A 24,013-nucleotide genomic window follows, 5' to 3' on the forward strand; every position below is an offset into this window, starting at 1 on the left:
GTGATAAAACCTCTCGAGGTAATATCGGGTGCTGTCATAGAATGCACGCCACTTTAGAGAAGTGCATCTCCGCGTCTTGCTTTCAATCAGAGTAGACAGAATCCTAAGCAGAATCTTCAGCTCCAAAAGCACACAAGCAAGCAAAACAAGGATCACTCTGTCGCAATTTGATGAGAAATAGGGCTTCAAGGTTGAAATCTCTTCCTGGAACTGCATCAAAGAAGCTGTCACCTTGATGTACTTAAGTACTAGTGGAGCGGGAGCAGTGTTTTAGTGATAGGTGTGTCAGCTGCACCCGTCTTTCTCGCGAGACTTGGAATGTTGCCTTAAACTTCTAAAAATAGTGATATGGTAAGCACCTGCTAAACAAAAAAGATAGCAAACTAACATCGCCATTACGAAACGGCCGAGAACCTTACACTCCGTTATCATGCAGAACTATATGACCGAGCCCTGGGCTCCAAACACAACGACCATGACCGCGCAGCGCTCGTCATCATCGGCGTCGCCTACGATTTCCTCGCCGTTCGTCAGCCCGCGAACGGAAAGCACCAGCCATCTGCCTACACCTCACGCGACCACGATGAGCACGATGACGCTGGCCCACCGATACCCCTATTACAACAACCATGACAGTTCCAGCGTCGCCATCCCGTCGTACACCGACGACTTCTCGGCGGGCAGCTACTTTGACTTCTCGTCACCGACTTCGCACACGCATTCGCAGGCCCGGGCGTCGAGTTTTCCCGCGCATGGCCATTTCCACCACGCGGTGTCCCCGTCGACCCCTTCCATGCTCAACGCGGCTGTTGTGGCGGGAAGTGCATCAGCGCAGCACCGCGAGCCTCTCATGTCCGCTGTGGCGTCAGCAACTGCCGCAGCCGTTGGTGGTGCGCCCGGCCCGACGTATGGTATAGCTCACCGGCACGGCGCCTTCGGTAAGTCCTAGAGAAAGCTGGCTTGTGCTAAATATTTTCTCAGTCATACAACACAAGACGCATAGTACTGTTTGATAAACTATTCAGATCAGCAGGTAAACGCTGCACACAAGTTTTGATATAATATGAAGAGTTTAAATGTAAAAACAGATGCCATATTCAATGTCTTTAAAATGATGTCTTCGTAAAATAGAGAAGAATCTTTAGAATACCAATAGACATTTTTCAATATATCGTTAAAATCATCGCATACACTTTGATTACTTTCTTTGTTTAAATATTCAGAAGCTTTACTCTCTCAATTATGTCAATTTGATACAAAAAAGATTCGTCTATTTTTTGCAATTAAACTTTCTCTCGCGCTCTCTCTTTACATATAATCCGTCATTCGTCATTACAACTTGACTGATAAAATATCTATTAATTTCATTATGCAGAGGCCAAGGGATGTTCTTATTTTAAAGGTGTGCTCGTGTGTGTGTGTGTGTGTGGGGGGGGGGGGGGGCTGTTCTTTTATCCAAATCACACTTTCATCTCATCTCATAGACAATTACCTGTACAATAGAAACAACTGCACTATGTCCACATTCCCTAATGAAGCTTTCGAGGGTATGAGCCATTTAAGTTCGGATTTTACGCATGAGACTGTACGCCTAGGTCGATTCATTGATCATAAATGTTCGCATGCGGAGATCTTAAAGATCAGAGGAGGATAATTGCCGCAAGATAACTTTATGGGAGACTCTCTCCAGTTTAGTATACATATCAAAAGTCTAAAACAAAGAGCAATGCCAGATTCATCTTTGCTTTCAACCCAGTTCGCTATGCTATTTAAAGAGGAAATCCACCAAAAAGTATATAAACTTCAAAAGAAAGAAAAAACATTATTCCCTACAGAACGACAGAAAATGACAAAAATCTGATAAGATATGAAGATATGACATTTTGAAAACTCATTTTTTCCCCCGGAAAACACTTCCCGACCAGTCTTTTTGAATATCAGGAGTAGCATGTTGATGATGCCATATCCTCCTTGTTTTTCATGTGTGTTAAATATGAAATTGGGGGAAAAAATGTAATTTTTAGATAATACAAGTAAAAACATGTTCCCCACCAAGATATATCAAAGTTACATTTCTCATTTTTCTTTTGGGTGGTTTTGAGGTAAGTGTTATATTCAAACAGCTGAAATATGAGATTTTTATCATTTCTGCATACGAAATAAATAAGAAATTGTGAGATCGTGATATCGTCAACTTGCTGATTTGAATATTCATAAGCAATGGTCAAGAAATGTTTTCCGAAAAAAAAACCACACCGATATTTCAAAATGTCATATCTTTCTTATTTCTTATCTGATTTTTGTCAGTTTTGTATCGTTCTATAGGGAATATTTTCCTCTTTCTCTGTATGTTAATCGATTGGGTGGCTTTCATCTTTAAGAATAGGGGTGTGTCGGTTGATTGGGGAGAGTATAGCGAATAAATCCACCCTGAAAATTCTCAGTTCATCCCGTTACGTACAATGGATACACTGTGAGTAATCATTCACCTACCACTGATAAATTAAGACCGACAACGAAAGAACACTATGTATGAATAAATGAATATTAACGAGATGAAAGCAAATTTTTGCAAAGTCTATATTCTCTTTCGCTGGACCTAAATTCTGGAATTTCCTTGACAGCAACTTAAAAGAATCTTAAAGTTTAAATAATTTTACCTTGAAATTAAAGAATTTTTTTTTATTAATTCCTATATTACTGGGGATTTGCATTCTTGAAAGCTGCTAACTGATTTCTTTGCTGTCTAATTGTCTCGTTGCATTATTACTATAATTTTCACCAGTCACGAGGGGACTGCATTCTACAAGCTTGGCTTTTTCGCAGTCCCCTCCATTTCCAACCTTTTCTTTGTTATGATTCAGTCACATTTTGCCATGTATCTCTTCAACTAAAGTATGTTTATTGTTTCATGTAAACAAATGACGTGTATTTGAAATACATTTGGATATGCACAAGTTACATTGTACTTAATTTGTTCACATACAATTGTCATATTATATGCTTTGGCTGGAAATGATATGAAATGAATGAAATGAAATGAAAATTATGAAAAAGGGATTTTTCAGGGCTCTAAGTTAGCGTTGATTGTTCGGTGGTTATGGACCACTTAAATTTGATTTTGATTCAAACTTCTAAAAAAATTTTCGTGGTTCCATTTGGTAGCTAAGATTCAAAACATTTTTTTTTTATGTTTTCTTTCATTTTGAACCACTTTATTTCTTTTTCGGACCTACAAAATTTCAGATTTTTAGAACAATGAGCTGTTTATTTTTCTTAAATTTTTAAATATAATATAATGGACAATGACGTCGAAGGCCTTGGACAGGTCACGGTATGTACCACTGGTATGCATATAATTATCAATTCCCGAAGGAATCTAGAATAGCAAGGGCCGTGTTATGTTTCTGGCGAAAAACAAATTTTTGAGCTTGAGAAAAATATAAAAGTGCACCAAAAAGGGGAAAAAAGTTCGTGTACAAACAATTTTTCGAGTATTCTAGAAACAGGAGAGAATAACAGTATAGGTTATAATCAACAAGATCCAAAACGTGATCCTTTTTTAAACACAGGGATAACCACTGCTATTTCCATATTTCGTGGGACAACACACTCGCTTAATAAAAGTTTCAACATACTGGGAAAGAGGCTCCGTTTCAGTAAATTGTTGTTTACTTCATCTACACTGGTGTTCTTTCTAGTTTTCATATCATTGTCTCTATTTTCAATCTGTTGAAATTTATAGAGACAAAAAAAAAAACTAACTAAAAAGTTGATATTTCTATTGTCCTCAGCTATTGTATTCTTATATACTAGTAATGATTAAGAAACTTTATTGATTTGAGATCTATTTATAGCTGCATTTATCTTTTATAAAGACCTGTATATCATTTTATTTGAATCTAGTTGTGATGAGTAATGAATAATTTATCCTTGTCTTGATATTAATTTTATCATTTCTTATATTTCTTTCTTATATTCAACATATTTCAGACGAACTACTTCCTAAGCATTCAATTTACATTTATAGTACAGACTATTTTTTTTTTCTACTTATACAACTTAATAGACATTTTGTTATCAGTGGAATGTTTGGATCGGGATGGCTGTTCCCCATTTTGCATTATTTTTGTAATTTAGCAATCACCTTTATCTTTATTGCGGCAATGAAGTAAAAAACACACACACACACACACATTTTTAATCAATTGTAGCAGATAGTGAAGAAAATTTGAGTCAGCTTGACTCAAAATGCATGACCTCCTCATTTCGTAGTTGTAAAAATTGACGACATTACGCGGACACACGTTTTCCTATTAATTGTGTGTTTCGTCAGTGAATTTTATCTTCACAACTTCTTTTAATGATGCTATTCAAAACGGAGAAATGAAGAAATGAAGGTATTGGCCCTGTACCATGGGTACGGTGGAACAAGGAAGATAGTGTAGATTTATTTTCCTTTGAAGTAGAATAAACATTACACATTTTTCATAAATTATTTTTTTTTTCATGCACAGAATCTCCACTCCATATTGACATTTTACGCGATTAATACAGTAAACTAAACAACAACAACAACAACAACAGCAACAAACAAACAAACAAACCAACTATATAAACTAACAAATAAACAAACAAACAAGCCAACGACGTGTTAAAGCTTTGTATGGTGACAAAATCACACAGTTTCCCGGTCATTAAAATCGGCTACCAGTGCCTACAATATGATTGTGTTTCGATTATGATCCAGAGATCTCATCACCTTCTATAAAGGTTTCTGCTGAGCTTCAGGTCCTAGTCACTTAATACTCCGCGTCTGGCGTTACTTCCAAAAAAGGCATATTTTCTGCGGACTCCGCGGATCCCTTGCCGTCACCAGAAAATTTTACAAAACGTATACGGAAAAAAATGCGGATGATACAGACAGTTACGACCAGATGCTGATACTTGCGTCCACTTGCGGATAATCCTACAAATTAACACGCGATTTGTTCTTTCGACTTGCGTAAACTTCCGAATACCTCTGAACACTTGCCGAGAGTTGCAAACATTTACGGAGAGTTGCGGATATTTTCGGATAGTTAAGGAGAGTTACAGATTGTTATGAATAATTGTGGACAATGTGGTGTTCTCCGACAATCCCTGCTCATAAGTTTATTTATGACAGCAAGGTTAGGCCTATCACATAATAATTGGGCTGTCTTATATTTTACACTGGGGAAAACAGAAATTATATTACGTACAATAATAATGAATAAAAATAATGATAAAGAAATGCTTGATAAATTTCCAGATAAAAAAAAAAGACTCTAGAACACCCCCTCCCCCATCCAAATGCAATACAAAAAAAAGTAGTACACATTCCATGGAGTGTAAAGTGACTCAGACTATATAGAGAAATACTAAATTCGTTCTCATTTTATATGCATGTAGTTTACAGCTGTCCCACACCCTCCCCAGCCAGAAAAGTAAATACAATTGTAGAATGCTGTTACCCTATCCCCTACACCAAATATTGACTTTTTGGAATAATATACATTCAAAGAGAGCAAGAAAAATAAAGTTAGCACCAAGGGTTAACCAATGTCATCTGCACATGGATGCCACATAAAATGATCATTTGTGGGATAAATGTCATAATTCGACCATGCCGGTTCTGCCACTCCACCGCTCCACGGTTCTCTGTTGCCATGGGAGTGGAAAACGGAAAACGTCAAAGAACGCACTTGTCCGCAGCATCCGTAACTGCCCGGAAATGTCCGTAAGCGGACGTACGTGTTGTGATACGTTAACTTACGGTTAATTACGGATACTTTACGGTAGACGCAAATGAACGCAAATGGACGGGAGGTAAACTTGTCTGCGGATGGTCTGCGTCCAAGCTACGGATAGTTACGTTCAGTTACGGATAGTTACGTTCAGTTACGGTTACTTGCGTAAGCCTGCATCCGTGGAGTCCATCTGCGAAATTTTGAACATTTCAACATTTCGCAGGCTTGGCGCCGTCATTTTGCGTTTCTATACGGATTAGTTACGGACAGTTACGTCTACATACGACCCTGCTGATGTCTGCGTCCACGCTGTGTCCGCCTGCGTCCACCCATCCGTATCTATCCGCAGTGGACGTAACCCATCGTAAGGCACTGTGTGACTGGGGCATGACTTACAGCTTCAAAACATTTCACCTTTTTGAAATTACTTCAAAATAAAGATTTATATCCTTTGTTATCAAAGACGATCCTGTGGTTCTCAAAACTTGAGAAGTTTCAGAAAGGGAATGAGGAAAAAGAGAAGGTTCTGAAATCGTTACTTTAATTCCATAGTATTTTCATGAAAGTTTGAAACGAGTGGAAGAAACACGGATGTCTTAAGATTTTTACGCGATAGCATACACGCAGTGTTTGGAAGATGAAAACAAGAGATTAATACAAGCTTGAGTGATTCTAATTTGAATAAAGACTGCTTGACATATTGCTCTGTGTTATTCTTGTTATAAAGGTTAAATTTGTTTGTCAGGTGATTGTTAACTACTCTTTATAAGATCAAGACAACATCTATTTATTGTTCATATAACCTTAGATTCAATTTGATATGAAGTGAGACGTACAGAACAAAATATTCAATTGGAGATGGAAGTAAACAAGCATATTATAAGCAAATACGAATAATGTGTAATGTGAGGAACCTACTAAAAAGCAGAAGCTTATAGGATACATGTAAGCTCCAAGTGATAATTTTCAGAGTTTATTACAAATGATTTCAAGACCTCTATGCTTCTTCCACTTTAATATAATTCTTTCCTTTTCAGATGAAATCAGTTGCAATTGTATTAGCTGCAACTGTATAACAAGGACTTAGGGCTATGTTGAAACACATATCCAGTATTTTTTTTTTTGACGTCGTCTATTTTTCGTCAGTAATTTGAGCCTTGAACTCCTGTCTGCGCATGAAACAGATATTGTGTTTCACTTACATCACATCAAAAGCTGATCATGTGCACACGCGCTGATACCAAGTCGTGCAAGTTTTTATTTTGCGTAATCCTTGCATTTGCAATACAACATTATAGTGGCTGAAAGTTTCACGTCTGAAAGTAAAGTTTTACAGAGCCAGACGCTGATATCAAGTGACAAAGCTGATACTCTTCCGAGAAATGGCGTGGAACCAATTTTCAGTCGTGAAACGAAGAATTCATTCAATTTACATAAAATACTTCCTCCAAAAAATAAAAAATAAAAATGATATGATAATGGCAGTCTCCTGTGTAATGAAGCTTTCATGTGTGGCGATGATCCGGTGGAATGCATACCGGAGGGATTGAGTGCTTACCATCATATCGGCATGCATGGCGTTATCCCTTGTCGTAACACAATACGTTCTTGCTTGTTAATATTATGAATGACGAAACTCTTTGCTTGAGACGATAAATGTGTGTATGGTATTAGGTGGGAAGACTTGATTTTCATTTTTATTGACAACAAAACGGATGTCAAATCTGAAGAAATGCATGGTCCAACTTTCTACATCTTAAGAATAATGACTAAGAACAAGGCACAGAAGAAAAGGGGAGAAACATGAGAAATGCAGAAGAAGAAGAAGAAGAAGAAGGAAAAGATAAAATAAAAGGAACAGCAGAAGAGAAGGGCAAGGAGGAGAACAAGGAAAGAAACTCAAAAAATTATATTACTATCAAATTTCAAGGCTTCTCGCCTGTACTTCAGATTGACCTACCAGACTGTATAAACAATTTGCTGTCGAGAATGATTTTCTGCTCACATTATATTTGTGTCATGCCCTGTACATACCCAACGAAATACTGGTGATTACTTTATTTCTATTCATTTTTTTTTTTTTTTTTTTTTTTGGCTGGTATACACTTTCAAATGGATGTGTTGTTTTGCATATTTTGTGAGGTGCAGACATCTGACAATAAACTGATTGATGGAGTGTGGACACAACTTGGGGAATAAATTGAAGTTGCATATGATTTTTCTAGGACTGACAATCGGATTGTAGCCCCCCCCCCCCAAATACTTTACATTTCATGTAACCATCAGATGTGAAAGCTGATCAGTATGAACGTCCTCGATATTTAATTTATCAAGTTTTTTTTTCTCCACAAATTACATTTGTAGAATATAATCTAGTCAAACAGTAGTAACCAAAAATAAAAATCATATGTATTCCGAACTGTACATGGCCTATTAAGGTATTTGAACTTAAGCTAAAGATTAAGTTACTGGATGCACTTAAATCAGTCAATAGAATATGTCAAATTTTTAATTGGAGTTGAAGTAATGAATTGGATTGAATTAGATAAAGATTTAGATTGAAGATCATGAAATAAAAAGAAATTACCCCATCTCCTCGAAAGCATGGTTAAGGTTTCATTAGAATCAACCAACGCGTAATCATGGTAACAATACACTGTCTTCACTTCGCCTGCATCACAGAGTAAGACGTGTTTCTGACACACACACACACAAAAAAAATGTATTCAACTTTCTACATCCTGCTAAACTGTTCTTGCGATGCATCATGCTGATTCGAGGTCTCGGTTAATAATGCCATTCTATCTATTTACTAAAAAGCTGTGTCACTCAAACATGTATTAATTTCTCGTTTTCCAGACACTGACGGTATGATATCGCACAAGAATCTCAAGACATACGTGTTTCTTCCACTTGTTTCAAATTTAAAGTGAAATACTATCTCAAGGTAAAACATTCTAGAACCTTACCTTTCCTTTTTTAATAGTCTCGATAATCTGTTGGAGAGTGTACAGAAACAAAAGCAATAAAATATAGGAAAAGCAAAAGTAAACAAAAGCAATAAAATACAGGAAAAGCAAAAGTAAACAAAAATGGGCCAGACACTGTGAATAAAGGATATCTTTCAATTCCAGCGTAAAAGAATAAGAACGTTATAACCTAATGTTATAACGTTTACACAAGCCATAAAATTGAAATGAAAAAGAATGATAAAACAAACAACCTGAAACATAAAGTCGCACCAATAAATCACTGCTCAACGAGGAAAAATGCTGGCTTTTACTCTTAATGACCATCATAATGCTTTTTAATTAGATCGTAATTTGTCGCAATTACACAAAACCTGTCTGTCGATTGACAGTAATAAAGCCAGATTTATCTATTTAGTGTGTTCCCGCTTAATTTTATAGCCTGTGGCACTTAAACATGGTATTGATGTACTAAAGGATATCAGCTGATAAGCTCCTATAGTTTTATGAACGCGCCCGTTTACATGAACAGGTGTGTCTTGAATACGGTATATTAACTTTGACACACCGCTACGACACTATTTGACGTTAATGGTCGTAATTCCTCATTAGCTCCATATCACTTAACACTCATTGCTCTGCACATCGGTTTATGAAGTGTATAACATTTTTATAGTTACCTTTTCTAGCCTCCCATCGTAGACTCCGTGCTCTTGACAATGCCATAAAACGTATAGAGTATCTTGAGTGTAGTTTCCCCCCCCCCCCGACGCTTTGCATTACATGTACTATGCGCCTACTGGATGAGAAGGCGATCGCTATAAGGACGCTCATTTTAATGAAAGCTGATACTCCAGGGCCATCATGTTACGGACGTTAAGTTTTATAAGTAATTGTGATATCGTGTGTCGGCATTTGGCTTCCTGATAACAAGCATATCGCCAACCTGCAAGCCCGCTTCTTTCACGACAAGGGTATCGAGTCTCGTATTGTATCTGGATACCTGATCCGCCCTGCCGAGGTCTGAGCACAGGATGAACGAGCAGGAGCGTGCAAGCATTTCTTTTAGAGACGTTAAACCCCTACCCCCACCCCTGAAAAAAAAAAAACAAAAAACAAAACAAAACAAAACAAAGCAACACAAAACAAGATGAAGCAAAACAAAACAGAACAGTAATATAACTTTGGTCTAATAGTTTCTCACGGTGTAAGGCGCACTTTTCGAAAGTATACATTTTGAGGTGAGGGTCACCTAACGTATAGCATTGAGAGAGTGCGAATGGAGTGCACTCAAAAGGAGCAGTAAAGTTGATAGTCTCGCTGATACGAGCTGGGATGCCCTTGACAATTTTATGGCTTTACTTCATTTTGTGTCACCTGCCTAGCTCGCTTATCTGAAATCTGAGTATTAAAACTTTTGTGAGGTTTGGCGTGTGATCTCAACAGAAAAGCCGTTGAAATTGGCTGTCATATTTTGTTTGTCTGTTTTGCTTCCTTGTTCGCACAGGAAAGTTCTGAAGTGTCTTCATTATAGAGTGGACTCCAGTTGTAACGAAGTCCTCAGGACCGGCAGATTTCTTTCATTAAATTCCTTATAACCGAACAAATAGACAAAAAAAAAAAAACAAAAAACAAAACAAAAACAGCCGATTATGATGCAGCCTGAGTTTTTACTTCGTTGTAACCGGAATTTCGTTACAACCGTGTTTTTATAACGGGGATTCACTGTAGAAGGCATTCTGCCTAAACGAGTTTTAAGGACTGCAGTGGACTCCCGTTACAACAAAGTCCTAGAGACCAACAATTTTCTTCCGTTATATCCGAATTTCCCTGTAACTGAACAAATAACCAATATAACGATTAAACAAAAGTAGAAACGCGTAATAACGGAGGTCGTTATAACGAGAGTGCATTATTTGGGACAAATTCATATTTGGGACAATATCGTTTCATAATAGGATTTGAAACCTCAGAACTTGATTTAATTTGATTTGATTTATTTCTGCTTAATTCCGTTACATCAGATATGATTATGTACATGTCATTTATGACAAACAGTATATCGACACATAGTTTTTAGTACAATTATACAAAACAAATACAAACAGCTTATGGAACTTAAACAGAAGGGTCTCCAAAATAAGCCGAAGCTTGACGGTATGGAGACTATATGCTTACCTACTCTGGATAGAATAGAATAGGATGATCATCCCATTTCAGGTTTTCATTTATATACACACAGAGAAATTTATTAGATATTTTCCTTTCAAGAGATATACCATCAATATACAATAAATATTCTGGGAGATCAGCTTTATTACATTTAAAATGAATGAAATTAGTTTTGCTTAAATTAAGAGCCAGTATATTACTTTTAAACCATGTAGATAATTTCGGTAATTCATTGTTCAAAGTAGCAACTACCTGCTTTAGGTCAGTATGTGAGTAAAACTCATTTGTATCATCAGCAAATAATATATACTGTAACATAGATGATGCGTTTGAAATATCATTAATGTTTGTTGTGGAGCTTTGTTATGTGATAATTATGTCCGTCAGACAATGTGACGTTCACCGTATCAGGACAACTCCCCCGGAGGACTAGTCCCCCGGGGACTACTCCCACCTGACAGCTCCCCCGGAGGACCACTCCCCCGGAGGACGTCTCCCCCGGAGGACTACTCCCCCGGAGGACGTCTCCCCCGGAGGACTACTCCCCCGGAGGACGTCTCCCCCGGGGGACAACTCCCCCGGGGGACTACTTCCCCGGGGGACAACTCCCCCGGGGGACAACTCCCCGGAGGACAATTCCCCCGGGGGACAACTCCCCTGAGGGACCACTCCCCCGGAGGACCACTCCCCCGGAGGACCACTCCCCCGGGGGCAACTCCCCCCGGGGGACAACTCCCCCGGGGGACAACTCCCCCGGGGGACAACTCCCCCGGAGGACAACTCCCCCGGAGGACAACTCCCCCGGAGGACAACTCCCACCTGACAACTGCCCCGGGGACGTCTCCTGGGGGACAATCCCATAACTGAACAGAGATGTTTCTTATTCGTGTTCTAGAAATTGAAATTGAATTCATCTGTGTACCATTACGTGCAAAAGTGTTGTTTGCATACTAACTTCAATTACTCTTACGCTAGACATTTTTTTTTGTTTTTGTTTTCCATGTTCAAACGTTATCAAATAAAACTGTGTGAAACAAAACTCAATTTTCAATTAATTGAAACTCGAATCATCCCATCTTTGTGGTTGAGAGATTTGTGTTGGTCGTGCGGGTGTGCTTTCCCAGGGCTGTTGGAAGATATTACCTTTTTACATGTTCAAGTCTTTTCAGGAACAGAATATTCATATTTTTTCTGTCAATTATTTCTCCGACATTAAGAATTGTAATGATGTTCAGATAAATTCACAGTCAACATAACAAACGAAAATTGCACAATGAAATTACTGACAGTGACATACAGGATAGTAACTATCATATGAATCTAAGATAAAAATCATAACCCCATTAAAAGGGTATTTCTAACAACATATTCCTTTGTAGAGGGAGACAAACTTAAGAAACTCAAAAACTTGAGCCTTCACCCCTCTGAATGATATCTTTCTTTCATTTAACATATTCCTTATCATAATCATGAATTGCAAAAAGAAAAAGAAAATCATCAAAGAATGGACTTCTTAAAATATTATAAAATAATGAAGAATAACAGGTACATGCTAAGGAATGAACTCTCCCCTCAAAAGCGTGTATCCGTCAATGTGTTTATCTCTTGACCAATTTTCAGTGATAAAATGGACCTGCGTTTCTACTTTTTTCGACATTACATGTAGCGTGTACAATGGTAAAAACTTTGTGCTGAGATTTCAAAAACTTTGTTATAAAGATGGACGTGTCTTAGGTAACGCCAACTTTAATTTAAATTTTATTTAAAAAGAACACTGTTTTTACACAGATGAATTTAATTATAATTTATAGGACACACACACACACACACACACACACACACACACACAAATCTCTGTTCAGTATGGGATTGTCCCCCAGGAGACGTCCCCGGGGCAGTTGTCCTCCGGGGGAGTTGTCCTCGGGGGAGTTGTCCTCGGGGGAGTTGTCCCCCGGGGGAGTGGTCCTCCGGGGGAGTGGTCCCCCGGGGGAGTTGTCCTCCGGGGGAGTTGTCCCCCGGGGGAGTTGTCCTCCGGGGGAGTCGTCCTCCGGGGGAGACATCCTCCGGGGGAGTAGGCCTCCGGGGGAGACGTCCTCCGGGGGAGTTGTCAGGTGGGAGTAGTCCCCGGGGGAGTTGTCCTCCGGGGGACAAGTCCTAGACCCGAGCAATCGTTCGCACGAAGAGTTACGAGCGAACGAGCGAACGAAAAACAAAAAACAAAAAACACCACCCCACCTAATTACCATACCTGATGTAACGGAATTAAGCAGAAATAAATCAAATAAAATAAAATCAAATCAAATCAAATCAAATTTCTCTTTATTTAACAGGAATAAATGACGTACAATAAACAAACTGTTGTGGACAGTTGTGCACTGTGTTCAACAAAGCGTTTGTACAGGTAATGAAGGTTGTTTAAATACAAAATGACCAGAGAAATCACACGCAATATGTTTGTCCATTTCCCTAATGTACAGCAATTTAATAAACTAATGCAGACCCACTGATGTAATAATCATATAACCCATATAATGTATATATTTACAAATACATACATATGAGGTTTCGACATTTACATGATGCATGATATATGAGTTTTTATGTGCTTGGAGATAAATTAGCTAAGTTCATTTTTTTTTCTCTCATTTTGTCAATCAAAGACCTCAACGCCATTACAAATTTCCGACTTGCCCCACTTTCTTGCCAGGGTTAAGGACAATCGTTCAACAACAACTTGAAGGGCGCATGGACGGAAAAGGCTCGTGAGAGCAATATCACTGTAGATGCTCATAATCAGCAACGTTTTCGATATTGTGTTGCAGTTATGGGTCCTTCCAACGATCCATCCGATTATTTTCAAATAGCCTTTTACATGACAAAAACAAAAAATATCCAGCAGAAATTGAAAAAAAAATACACGGAAAGATCAAGAGCGCGTTTTATAAATATATATATATATATATATATTTAACTATATGTAAACAAGCACTGTTTACTGCAGTAATAGCCTTGTCCCTCTCTCTCTGTGATTGGTTGACATCAGAGCTTATTTGCATATCATATTGATGATAGACTTTAGAGCAGCTCATTATTCCCTTCTTCAGCTCTCCTAATCCAATTGACTGCTTCTGGAAAGCGAGTTGTCATGACTCTGAGGTATTGTTCTCGAATAGCCCATGTTGTTGTGCACGAGCATGGGGAATGCAAATGTGTAAGCGACTCGTAGCCACCATCTACAGCAGCTAGAACGGTAAAACCACGGGAAGCAGTACAGAGGAGTGGGATGAATGGGAAACGTCGAACATTATCGCAACGAATTTAAACACCACTGAAAGGGGAAAAACCTTTTCGAAGCATGTTTAGTGCTGTTTTTAAACCGCATCCACAATACGAGACCATTGTATTCCATGCGCCATTCTTCCCTTTGCTCTGTATACATTGAAATCCATCGATGATGCACCTACCAGCAATTTTTAACTCAGATGAGATTTTTTTTTTTTTTTTTTTTGCTCTGGTTTTTGTTTCTGTTTCTTTTTAAACTGCACAAATGATCATTGCAGAACGTTTGTTCGGTACCTGCAAAGTTCCCTATTCACTCTGTTACTTGCATCAGTGTTGGTTCGTCGATTACGAGAAAGTCAAACAACAAATACATCTTTCCATTCCACAATAAGAAACGATGCAATTCACCTCGCTCGTACCAATGTTCCGTTCTTATACAGCAAAAACACCCAGGAAACACACACACACACACACACACACACACACACACACACACACACACACACACTCTGAATACGACTTAACCTTTGGTGTGCAATGAGTGCTGATTGCTTAGAAAAATGCAGAGCATTGAATAAAGCGTGCACTGCTACTGAAACAGAATTATGAAGGATTCATTCACAAAATGTAACTTGAACATGCATAGCATATTACGTTCGTATTAGTTACAGGAATGAAGATATATCAAGATCTTGACCGAATGGCGTACCATAACAAATGTTTTATTAGCTATTCTTTTTGCACAAACTGAAGTCTGATAGATATTCAAAAATGGAAAGAAAGTAACGGATATAATAGGGAAAAAAATTACACAAAATATATACATTCTGTTAATTGTTGCAGTAATGGGATTAGCTACAAGAGTAATCTGTTCTGGGCAACTGGATTTCGTGGAAACTATCGAGTGGGATCTTTAAAGAAATCTTCTGATTTTCTAAAGAAAGAATATCAATGCTTGGGTATGAGGCTTAAATGAAAGCCAAAACAGCTACTTGTTGGATATCTCTTATCCATTTCTGTGCCAGTGAGTCAAAAGCGTACAAATTTCACACACAAACCTATGGACAGTTTATAAATGTAGCACTCAAATTGTTAAATGACGTTCTCGATCTTCAAAGCGGTCCACAGAAAGCCAGTCCAACAGGATGATGATACATCTTATAAGAAGATGAAGATAGCTGTCAAACACTGCCGACAATATTATGTCGCAGCAATGTATTTGACTATGTAGCTTTAGATTTGCGACGCGGAGCTTTAGACAACGATTGTGCTGACCGTTATCCTCACTCCCCGCGTCGTGTTGCAAAGCAGGTTTGAATGACGCGGAGACGAAGCCTATAGTCATACAAAGTAAAATGCCGCCCCCATACTTTACGATCACTCCATCAAGTAGGCGTAGCTCGCTGCGTCGTGAATTGTACTGACGCAAAAATGGCCAAGAACGTGTAGTAAAAACTCAGACGACGCGAGATCGATTGTAATAACCAATTTTGCACATGAGAGAACAGTTTTCCTTTTCCGGGAATACGAAGTACTCAAGGTATCATGAGCTGTAGCCAACCCCGAAATTACCTTGCGAAGATTTCAGTTTTCAGTGCTTATTTTCGAAAAAAAAAAAGGTTAATCAACCTTTCCTTATGACAGAAAAAATGTTGACGTCAAAGTTATTGCTTGCATTTTTATGGACATGAAACTATTGATACCATCACTTCGTTCACAAGAAACCAAAAGAAAAGTCACATTCATTTTCCGTCTTTATCGCGAGACGAGCAGACAATGCTATTGCAAAAAGTATATGTGAATGTGCGTTATTTTTAGTTCTTTCAATGTCAATGACTTCCGAGAACCTGTGCTAATCTATACATTCAAAAACATCAACATACAGGAATATCCACCAACGAAAAAAAAAACCCAAAACAAAAAAACAACCTGGAAAAACAAACCTAGTGATAGAAAGGATGATATGCCTCAACTGAGAGTGCGTTTTAACTGCGAGCTAAAGCCAAAGTCACTTACACAAGGATTTTGTTGTCCCTGACTGGAATGAAGCCGTCTGCTCAGAATCACTGAATATTCATTTTTTTTTTTTTAGGTCAACTGTTGCTCTTATCATATGTTTATCCTCTTATTTTCCTCCTTCATGAGTGCAGATGGCGTTGTGTTTTTGTGCTGCATGCTAATCATAAATCCATGTGGACATCGTTGCATGAACGGAACATGCCTAAAGAGATTTTCGATACCATGCCATAACTGCAGAGGAGTATAAATGAGAATAGACGAGGAAAAAATCATATACCATTGCAATGAGAAGAATAGTGCTGGTAGTTACTATGTAATGATAATTGTAACCGGCCCTCTCGGAGAAAGACAGGGAGAGGGATAGAGGAAAAAAAAAACATCCACAACACACCATAAGGAGAAATCGTTATGCAGAACATAAAGAAAGAAACCCAACACATTCAAGGTAAAAAGAACGGGCGTAGAAACATTCAAATGTGTAACATTACGAAACGAATATCAAGATTACCGAAGATATTCATTTGCTTTAAGTCTCGCCTACATCATCATTATTAGAATGCATATATAAGGCGTAAGATAAAACAGTTCAAGGAGACCTCCGGATGATTTTCAGATTTTTACATTTGAACAACTACAAATTAGTTATACTGTGGACAAAGTTTCAGAATTTATGATAATTGGGATGAAGACTGAGAATATTTTTGAATTTTATAACAAATTGCAATAAGCAAGGATGATGACATGGCAGGGTCACCATAAGAATGCATGAGTTGGGGCTCAGGGAAGCAGAACAAAAGAAGACATGCATAGATTCTACACAGGTGAACTCGCAAGCACGTGGTATTGTAATGGAATTACACAGCTACATTTCCGAAATGTATGTGAACCTTCTATGTCATCATCCTTGTTCAATGTAATTTGTTTAAGGTCTTTCAAAGTGTTGCTTCTCTGCTCAAGAACCATATTAAATTCCACAAATCTATGTGGAGCTGTTGATTTATGTACTACATGATGTAAAATTATGAAAATCGTCTGGAATGCCCCTTTAAGCAACATGGAAATTATAGTGCACTGAACTGAATGGCGATCCTGGGGATATGTGCCGCCGTCACTCACAATGAACCTCGTACGATTCACATGGAGTTATCAGCACCCGCTTGCCTCTATATACTGCTACACATGCATCAGTCCACATATTAAGAACGAGAAAATGCACGAGTACTATAATTATGTTAGTATTCACAGTGGAAAACTTAGGACTATTATAGACCGGACAGAACAATGGTACACTCTTGAAAACATAAAATACGAATATTGTTGCTACATCCAGTGATATCATACTCTCATCTTTCCGCAGGGACTCCATTTGGACCTACTCAACTGGGGAAAGAAGGCTATAAACTTCTCGTAGTTTTTCAATTAAAACAAAAATCTTCTGTTCCCCTTGAAGTCCAATCACACACGTAATAAGTCTCTAGCAATCATTTTCAGTCCAGCTATCATTCTCAGTCCACCAATGATTACGACAACGAATGCATCAAAGCGTTTTGCATAATTATCATTAATCTATCTCTCGTCACAGCCTCATCGAACCATGGGAGTGGCTGGGTCCCACCCTCATCGTCCAGTTCGGTCAGGCGCACCAAGCGGCGGCCGTACTCGAAGCTGCAGATCATTGAGCTGGAGAAGGCGTTCCAGGAGAACATGTACCTGACGAGGGACAGGCGGACCAGGATCGCTGAGGCACTACATCTTTCCGAGAGACAGGTGAGTGCACTCTAGACACTGATTCGACCAACCTCGCAGAACTGTAACACCTGCTACTAACTGATTCAGCATTATTATGCGCATGTATAATAATAGATGTTGAATGAATGAGATTTATAGCGACGAGCGCGATCGCTGCCGCCACATTGAACATTCGCATGTGCACGCGCACATGGGACACCGCAGAAATGGCGGATTTCTCTGAAAGGTCAGTGCACTCTTTATAGTTTTGGCGCTTCATCGTACTGAGATTCAGGTGTGTTTAGTTCTGGCCCTTACAGTATATTATTTTGCGTACTAGTATCTAGTGTTTGTTTGCTCCTTTGTTTGTTTGTTCATCTCATCCTCAGTTTATTTGCAACACAGAATATTCAGATCTGGAAAAAGATTAAAGGGAACGGTTCAAGTCAAAATGTACTTATTTTACTTTTAAAAAAATCTACCCTCTGTGAAATGTTTTTAATTTCAACGTAGATATCTAGACTCGAGGCTCTGATAATTCTGATAACTGATATTCATAGTGGTTTGGGATTATAACAGAGCTCAGAACACAGAAAACTTTTGGTTCTTCGTCATGAAAGACTAACAATGAAAAGAAAAAATTGTAATGAAAAGATAATTCGACAAACCTCAGAAATCTGGTTTTAGTATCTATTTATCTATTGTACAGTTGTAAGCAAAAGTATGTGTGGATTGAGTGAATGCAACAATATTTTTAAAACCCATCACTGAAACTTTGAAGAAAATTAACAATCCATTCAAAAGTTGTGATTTTTACAGTTTTTGTGCAGTCAATACTGCATAGTTTGTAATGCCACATGTGCAGAACGAATTCGAGAAAATAAAACGAGAATTTCACAAAATGTCATTAAAAAAAAGAAACACATTTTTGACTATTTACCCTGCCTTCTGAAAGAGGGAAGTCAAGCGTTCCTTTGTTATGCGAGAAAAGTGGAAATATGTAGGATTTTCTTTATTCTTTTTTAAATTTAATATCATAAAGGTATTACAGGGATCTATACTTAATCACTTATGAAGTATTTTTATTCTTTTGCCAGCACAAAATTAATAGTCACTGTACGACTCCAAAAAGAAATGTGATCTAGTCCTCTGCATTCACAAATAGTTCGGTGATCCTTGATAGCATATAATCTTATTATGTCGTCAAATTTTCGAGATATCAAACACAAGGGCGCCGGAAGCGGGGGGGCAGGGGTGGCACTTGCCCCCCCAAACAAAATGTTGGGGGGGCAAAACGAGTTTTTGCCCCCCCAAAGTGCCCCCTGTAACAAATAATTAATCACTGATTTAAAGACCAAAATGAACAATAAAGGCATATTTCTTGTCTAAATGTTGTAATTTCGTAACTGAAAATGTAAAAATTTTCGCCCCTAACGGGGCGAAAATTATAATACACTAACAACAAACATTATTGTATCTATACACTAATAGTAACTTATAAGTAAATTTAGTGTATAGCCTCGTGTCCTCGAGTGTGCCCGCTGAAACATACTTTTAGTACATTTTTCATTTTCTTCTTTGCTTTCTAGCAGTATAAGAATATTTTTTTATTGTTCGAACGATGCGATCATGTTTAAGCTTTTAATGAGTACATTTCAGATAAATTGCAAAGTGAAAGTAGCTCGCTCGTTCTGCCCGTACTTATAGTAAAATGAAAAGTCTTCATAAGTTATTATCATAGTCCTTCGCAGTGATTTCTTTTACTGGGTTTAATGCCTCAGAAATTTAATTTAAAATGCTGTATAAAAGCGACTTTTATACTCTGTTTTTACAAAAAGTCCCTACCGTGGGAGGGGGTATCCCCCTCCCACACCCTCCCCCGCTCGGTCGCTTCGCTCCCTCGACGAGGATCTCACACCATCACATAATATACCCCCGTATTTTAAGATCATAGTCCTTCCAACTGTTTTTTTTTTCAATATGTTAATTCCCTAGAAATTTGCTTTTAAATGTTCTATAAACGCGACTTTTATACTCTGTTTTTACAAAAAGTCCCTACCGTGGGAGGGGGTGTCCCCCCTCCCACACCCTCCCCCCGGGCCGCTCGGTCGCTTCGCTCCCTCGACGAGGATCTCGCACCATCACAGTATTAATGTACTCCCGTATGTTATGATCGTAGTCCTTCCAACTGATTTTTTCAATATGTTAATTCCCTAGAAATTTGCTTTAAATTCTCTGTAAACGCGACTTTTATGCTCTGTTTTTACAAAAAGTCCCTACCGTGGGAGGGGGACAGGGGGTATCCCCCCTCCCACACACTCCCCGCGCTCGGTCGCTTCGCTCCCTCGCCGAGGATCTCACACCATCACATTATTATGTACTCCCGTACGTAATAATCATAGCCCTTCGCACTGATTATTTTTCACTATGTTAAATTCCTTAGAAATTTGCTTTTAAATGGTCTATAAACGCGACTTTTATACCCTGTTTTACAAAACCTCCCTACAAGGGGGGGGGGGGGGAGGTATCCCCCTTTCCACCCCCCCCCCCCCCGCTCGCTTCGCTCCCGCGCCGAGGATCTCACATCGTCACATAATGTGCCCCCGTTGAGATTTTGCCCCCCCAAAACCAGAAGTGTTCCGGCGCGCTTGATCAAACATCTTGGATATGCATTATACGAAATTGACCAGGGGTGGACGTCGAGTTTGAAGAGTAAAAACAGAGAGAACTGTTGCAGTTAAGTGGATTAAACAAAGGGTTCGTATTCTCGAGATTCCTGTTTCGAGTTCTCTGGCAGCTGCATTAGTGGTGTGCTTATGCCAGGAATACAGCGTCATCATTGTCTAGTCCTTCTTATGGTACTTAAAGGAGTGGTATAGTGTTTGTTTAGGTGAGAATTCAGCTTCTAGCTTTTTTTGCAAGATATTTAGAAAGCACTTTATGAAATGTAAAGAAGCCTGCAATAGGAGGAATTCAACGGTTATTTGAATAAACTTGGTTTGGAAATGGCTGAGATATCAAAAAAAAAAAAAAAGGTATAACAAAGCAATGCTAATGAAAAGTGGGACCCACCTTTCATTAGGATTGATTTGTTAAGGATATCTCAGTCATTTCAAAACCAATTTTCCTCAAATAAACTTTGAATTCCTCTTAAAATTATATACTCTTTCATTTTTCATAAGCGGTTTCTCATTATCTCGAAAAGTCACCATAAAAAACCAACAAACAAAGCAAACAAACAAACAAAAAAAAAAACGTCAGAAACCTCAAACCCTATCTCACCCGAAACTGTATCATCCCTTCAAAGCTGTCTGTCCCATGGTGCTTGCTTACACACATTCATTGCTTGCTCAGCCATTGCCTATCTTACTTGCTAACCTCACCAGTCTTGTCTGTCATTTCGCTACAGGTCAAGATCTGGTTCCAGAATCGGCGGATGAAACTGAAGAAGATGACCGAACGGGAGAGGTCGGATCAGGAGCAGCTTGAACGAGAGAAACAGGCCCTTGGCTCCAAGTACTACCTGGCGGGAACCGATCACATGTAACTCTTTGCGTCGTCCTGAGTTGTTTTCTTTAAGAGGGGCATTACATTTTTTTTTTTTTTTTATACAGACAATACTCACAAAGACTCTATTTAAAACAAATATGTGCATTATAGTCAACAAAGTACTAACGTTGCCCGTAGTAACAGCTGGAGACAACACTGCAAATGAAATTAATTTTACGTTATGTTCAGGAAAGCAAAATTTTTATATCTCCAATGACTCCTACCACAATGGTTTGTTTATGAAAGTACGTCACCAGACTATTTGGGAATGACATTTTTGATTCTGCTTTTTCCTGCTTCATAACACCTGTCATGCGTAAGTGCACTTAACACGTCAAGGTCATTTTTTCCTTGCCATTTTAGGGTAGGTTTCTTCTGAATATGAAAATTGAACAATTTTGTGTCAGAGAAGAGGTGTAGTTTAAACATACCACAACCAGCAATCGATGTCCAACCAATATTTAAGGATTTAAGAGGTGACGTGTCAAGTAATGATTCCGTAAGAAAGGGTAAGAAAAGATATGGGGATACTTAGGTAGGGAATTAGATCGTTCGGAGAGCCGAAGAATACGAAAATAACGGAAATACATGGTTTAAAGCAACAAGTATTGCCTGAAAAAAAAAGAAGAAATGACGACATCTACATGCCTTGATTCAACTGTGTCATGTTGTCAAACTGCAACGCCAACCTGATAGAAAAAAGAAGAAGGAGGAGAAGAAGAAGAAAGAAAACAACAATATCCAACCCAGATGTGACTGTTAGAAGAGCATTTTTTTTTTCCCGCAAGTGAAGTTCACCCAACATATTAAACCTCCATTGAGGGGCTTTGGCTTGCATATTATTATGTAGCATGATACGGGTCAGCATTACACGTCATAGATACCCGTCAGGGTAATTAGAAAAAAAAAAGACAACAATCTGTATAGGAAAAAGATGGTGGAATTAAAGCTTTAAGGAGGAGAAACGAAACTGGGGACCTAAGAGGGTATATGAAGGGTTTGACCGCAAACTGAGTCTCAATTCTCGTCAATTTTGAGATATTTGGGAATTAATCTGCAAACAAAAAAGAGAGAAAATAATAAGAAAATATGAACTATTTTTTTCACCATTAACTTCAAGAGTATTTCTTGTTATGCAACAAGTGAGATATTATTGGAAATTATTTATTTTACTCTATCTGATGAGTTACTTACGCTAAACTGTTCACATATTATGGTGCTTAACTTGTTTTGCGATCAAACCCTCCATTTCCTTTGCTATTGATAGAAGAGGGCGTTTGAAGAAGGGGTAAAGATTGTACCTACGCAACTGTACAACTTCTTCAAACGTAATACCCCGTCACACTAAATCGGAATCAGCACGAATCAAGCAGAACCTGTCCAGCCGGAATTAAGAATTTTCAAAATTCGCGCCACATTCGGAAGACAAAAATTCAAGGCTGTAAAATTACACAACACTTAGAATGTACTTAGAATGCAACACGAATGTCCCCTGTAAGTCAAGAATGCCGCCGAAATGGTCTCCGATAGCGTATAAAAATAAATAGTGATTTTTCACCAGTCTCAACCCGATCATCCTTGTACCATGTTGCTTGCTACAGATTGCTGTCCTCCAGCAAGACCTCATTGGGAGTGTCAAGGACAACTACCCCCTGGGCAATTACCCCAGACCCTTCCCATGACCATAACCCTACTCCTAATCCTGAACCTAATTACCCAACTCTAACTCCAAATCTAACAGTAACTCTAACCTTTACTCTAACCTTTTCACTAACCAGTATTTAACTGGGGTAATTGTATATTATATGAGCATGGGAGATATTTTGGCAGAATTTGAGGTGCAACACCAATCCAATGGTAACTTCGATGGAATTCTTGATTTTGATTGGCTGTCGAGTATTGTTAACATGGTAGTTACCATTGGATGGCAAAGTTACCATAATTGTAACTTATATGCAACAGGCCCTTGATGTCACGAAATGTATTTATTCTTTGATGCCTGTGTATCATTCGATAAAATGCTTGTTTCACATATTTCTTTGGACATTCTATTGGAAAAGAAAGAAAGAAATAAGTTTGTATCAAAGTTGAATTAAAAGGAATAGAACGATAAGAAAACTCAAATGCTTATGAAATAATTATGCTCACTCCATTTGATGATATTTGATTATGGTACCAACGTGAGACATTAAAGGCATTGACAGATTGTTACTTGCAGTAGTAATGAAATTTGATCATTTCTCAATAATTTCAATATGTCTGTGTAAATTAAAGGACGGCTCCAGGATCCTGGAGGAGTCGCGCATGTTAAATAGTTCTGTATATAACGTCTTTGATACTGAAATAGTGGTTTGTGATAATAAATGGCAACTTGTAATATATCAGGGAAATATTGATGAATTATGGCCGGAACTGATTAACAAGTTTGGTTTTTTTTTTATGAAGCTTGCATACTATTTTTCTTTTCATTTGTATTACTAGGTGATTTTGTACAAATCTTCTATTACGATTTCTAACCTCTCC

At 38.4% G+C, this 24,013-nt stretch overlaps 1 protein-coding gene across 1 annotated transcript; it reads left to right on the forward strand.

The window, feature by feature from the left end:
- Positions 1-430: 430 nt before the first annotated feature.
- LOC140245597 (uncharacterized) lies at positions 431-23,172 on the forward strand. The gene is made up of 4 exons (XM_072325161.1): positions 431-938; positions 17,796-17,980; positions 21,351-21,467; positions 23,092-23,172. Exons 1-4 carry the CDS (start codon positions 431-433, stop codon positions 23,170-23,172), a joined length of 891 nt encoding a protein of 296 aa, XP_072181262.1.
- The last annotated feature ends 841 nt before the right edge of the window (positions 23,173-24,013 follow it).

Source organism: Diadema setosum, chromosome 22 (genome assembly GCF_964275005.1).
Source record: "Diadema setosum chromosome 22, eeDiaSeto1, whole genome shotgun sequence".
Classification (NCBI taxonomy): domain Eukaryota; kingdom Metazoa; phylum Echinodermata; class Echinoidea; order Diadematoida; family Diadematidae; genus Diadema; species Diadema setosum.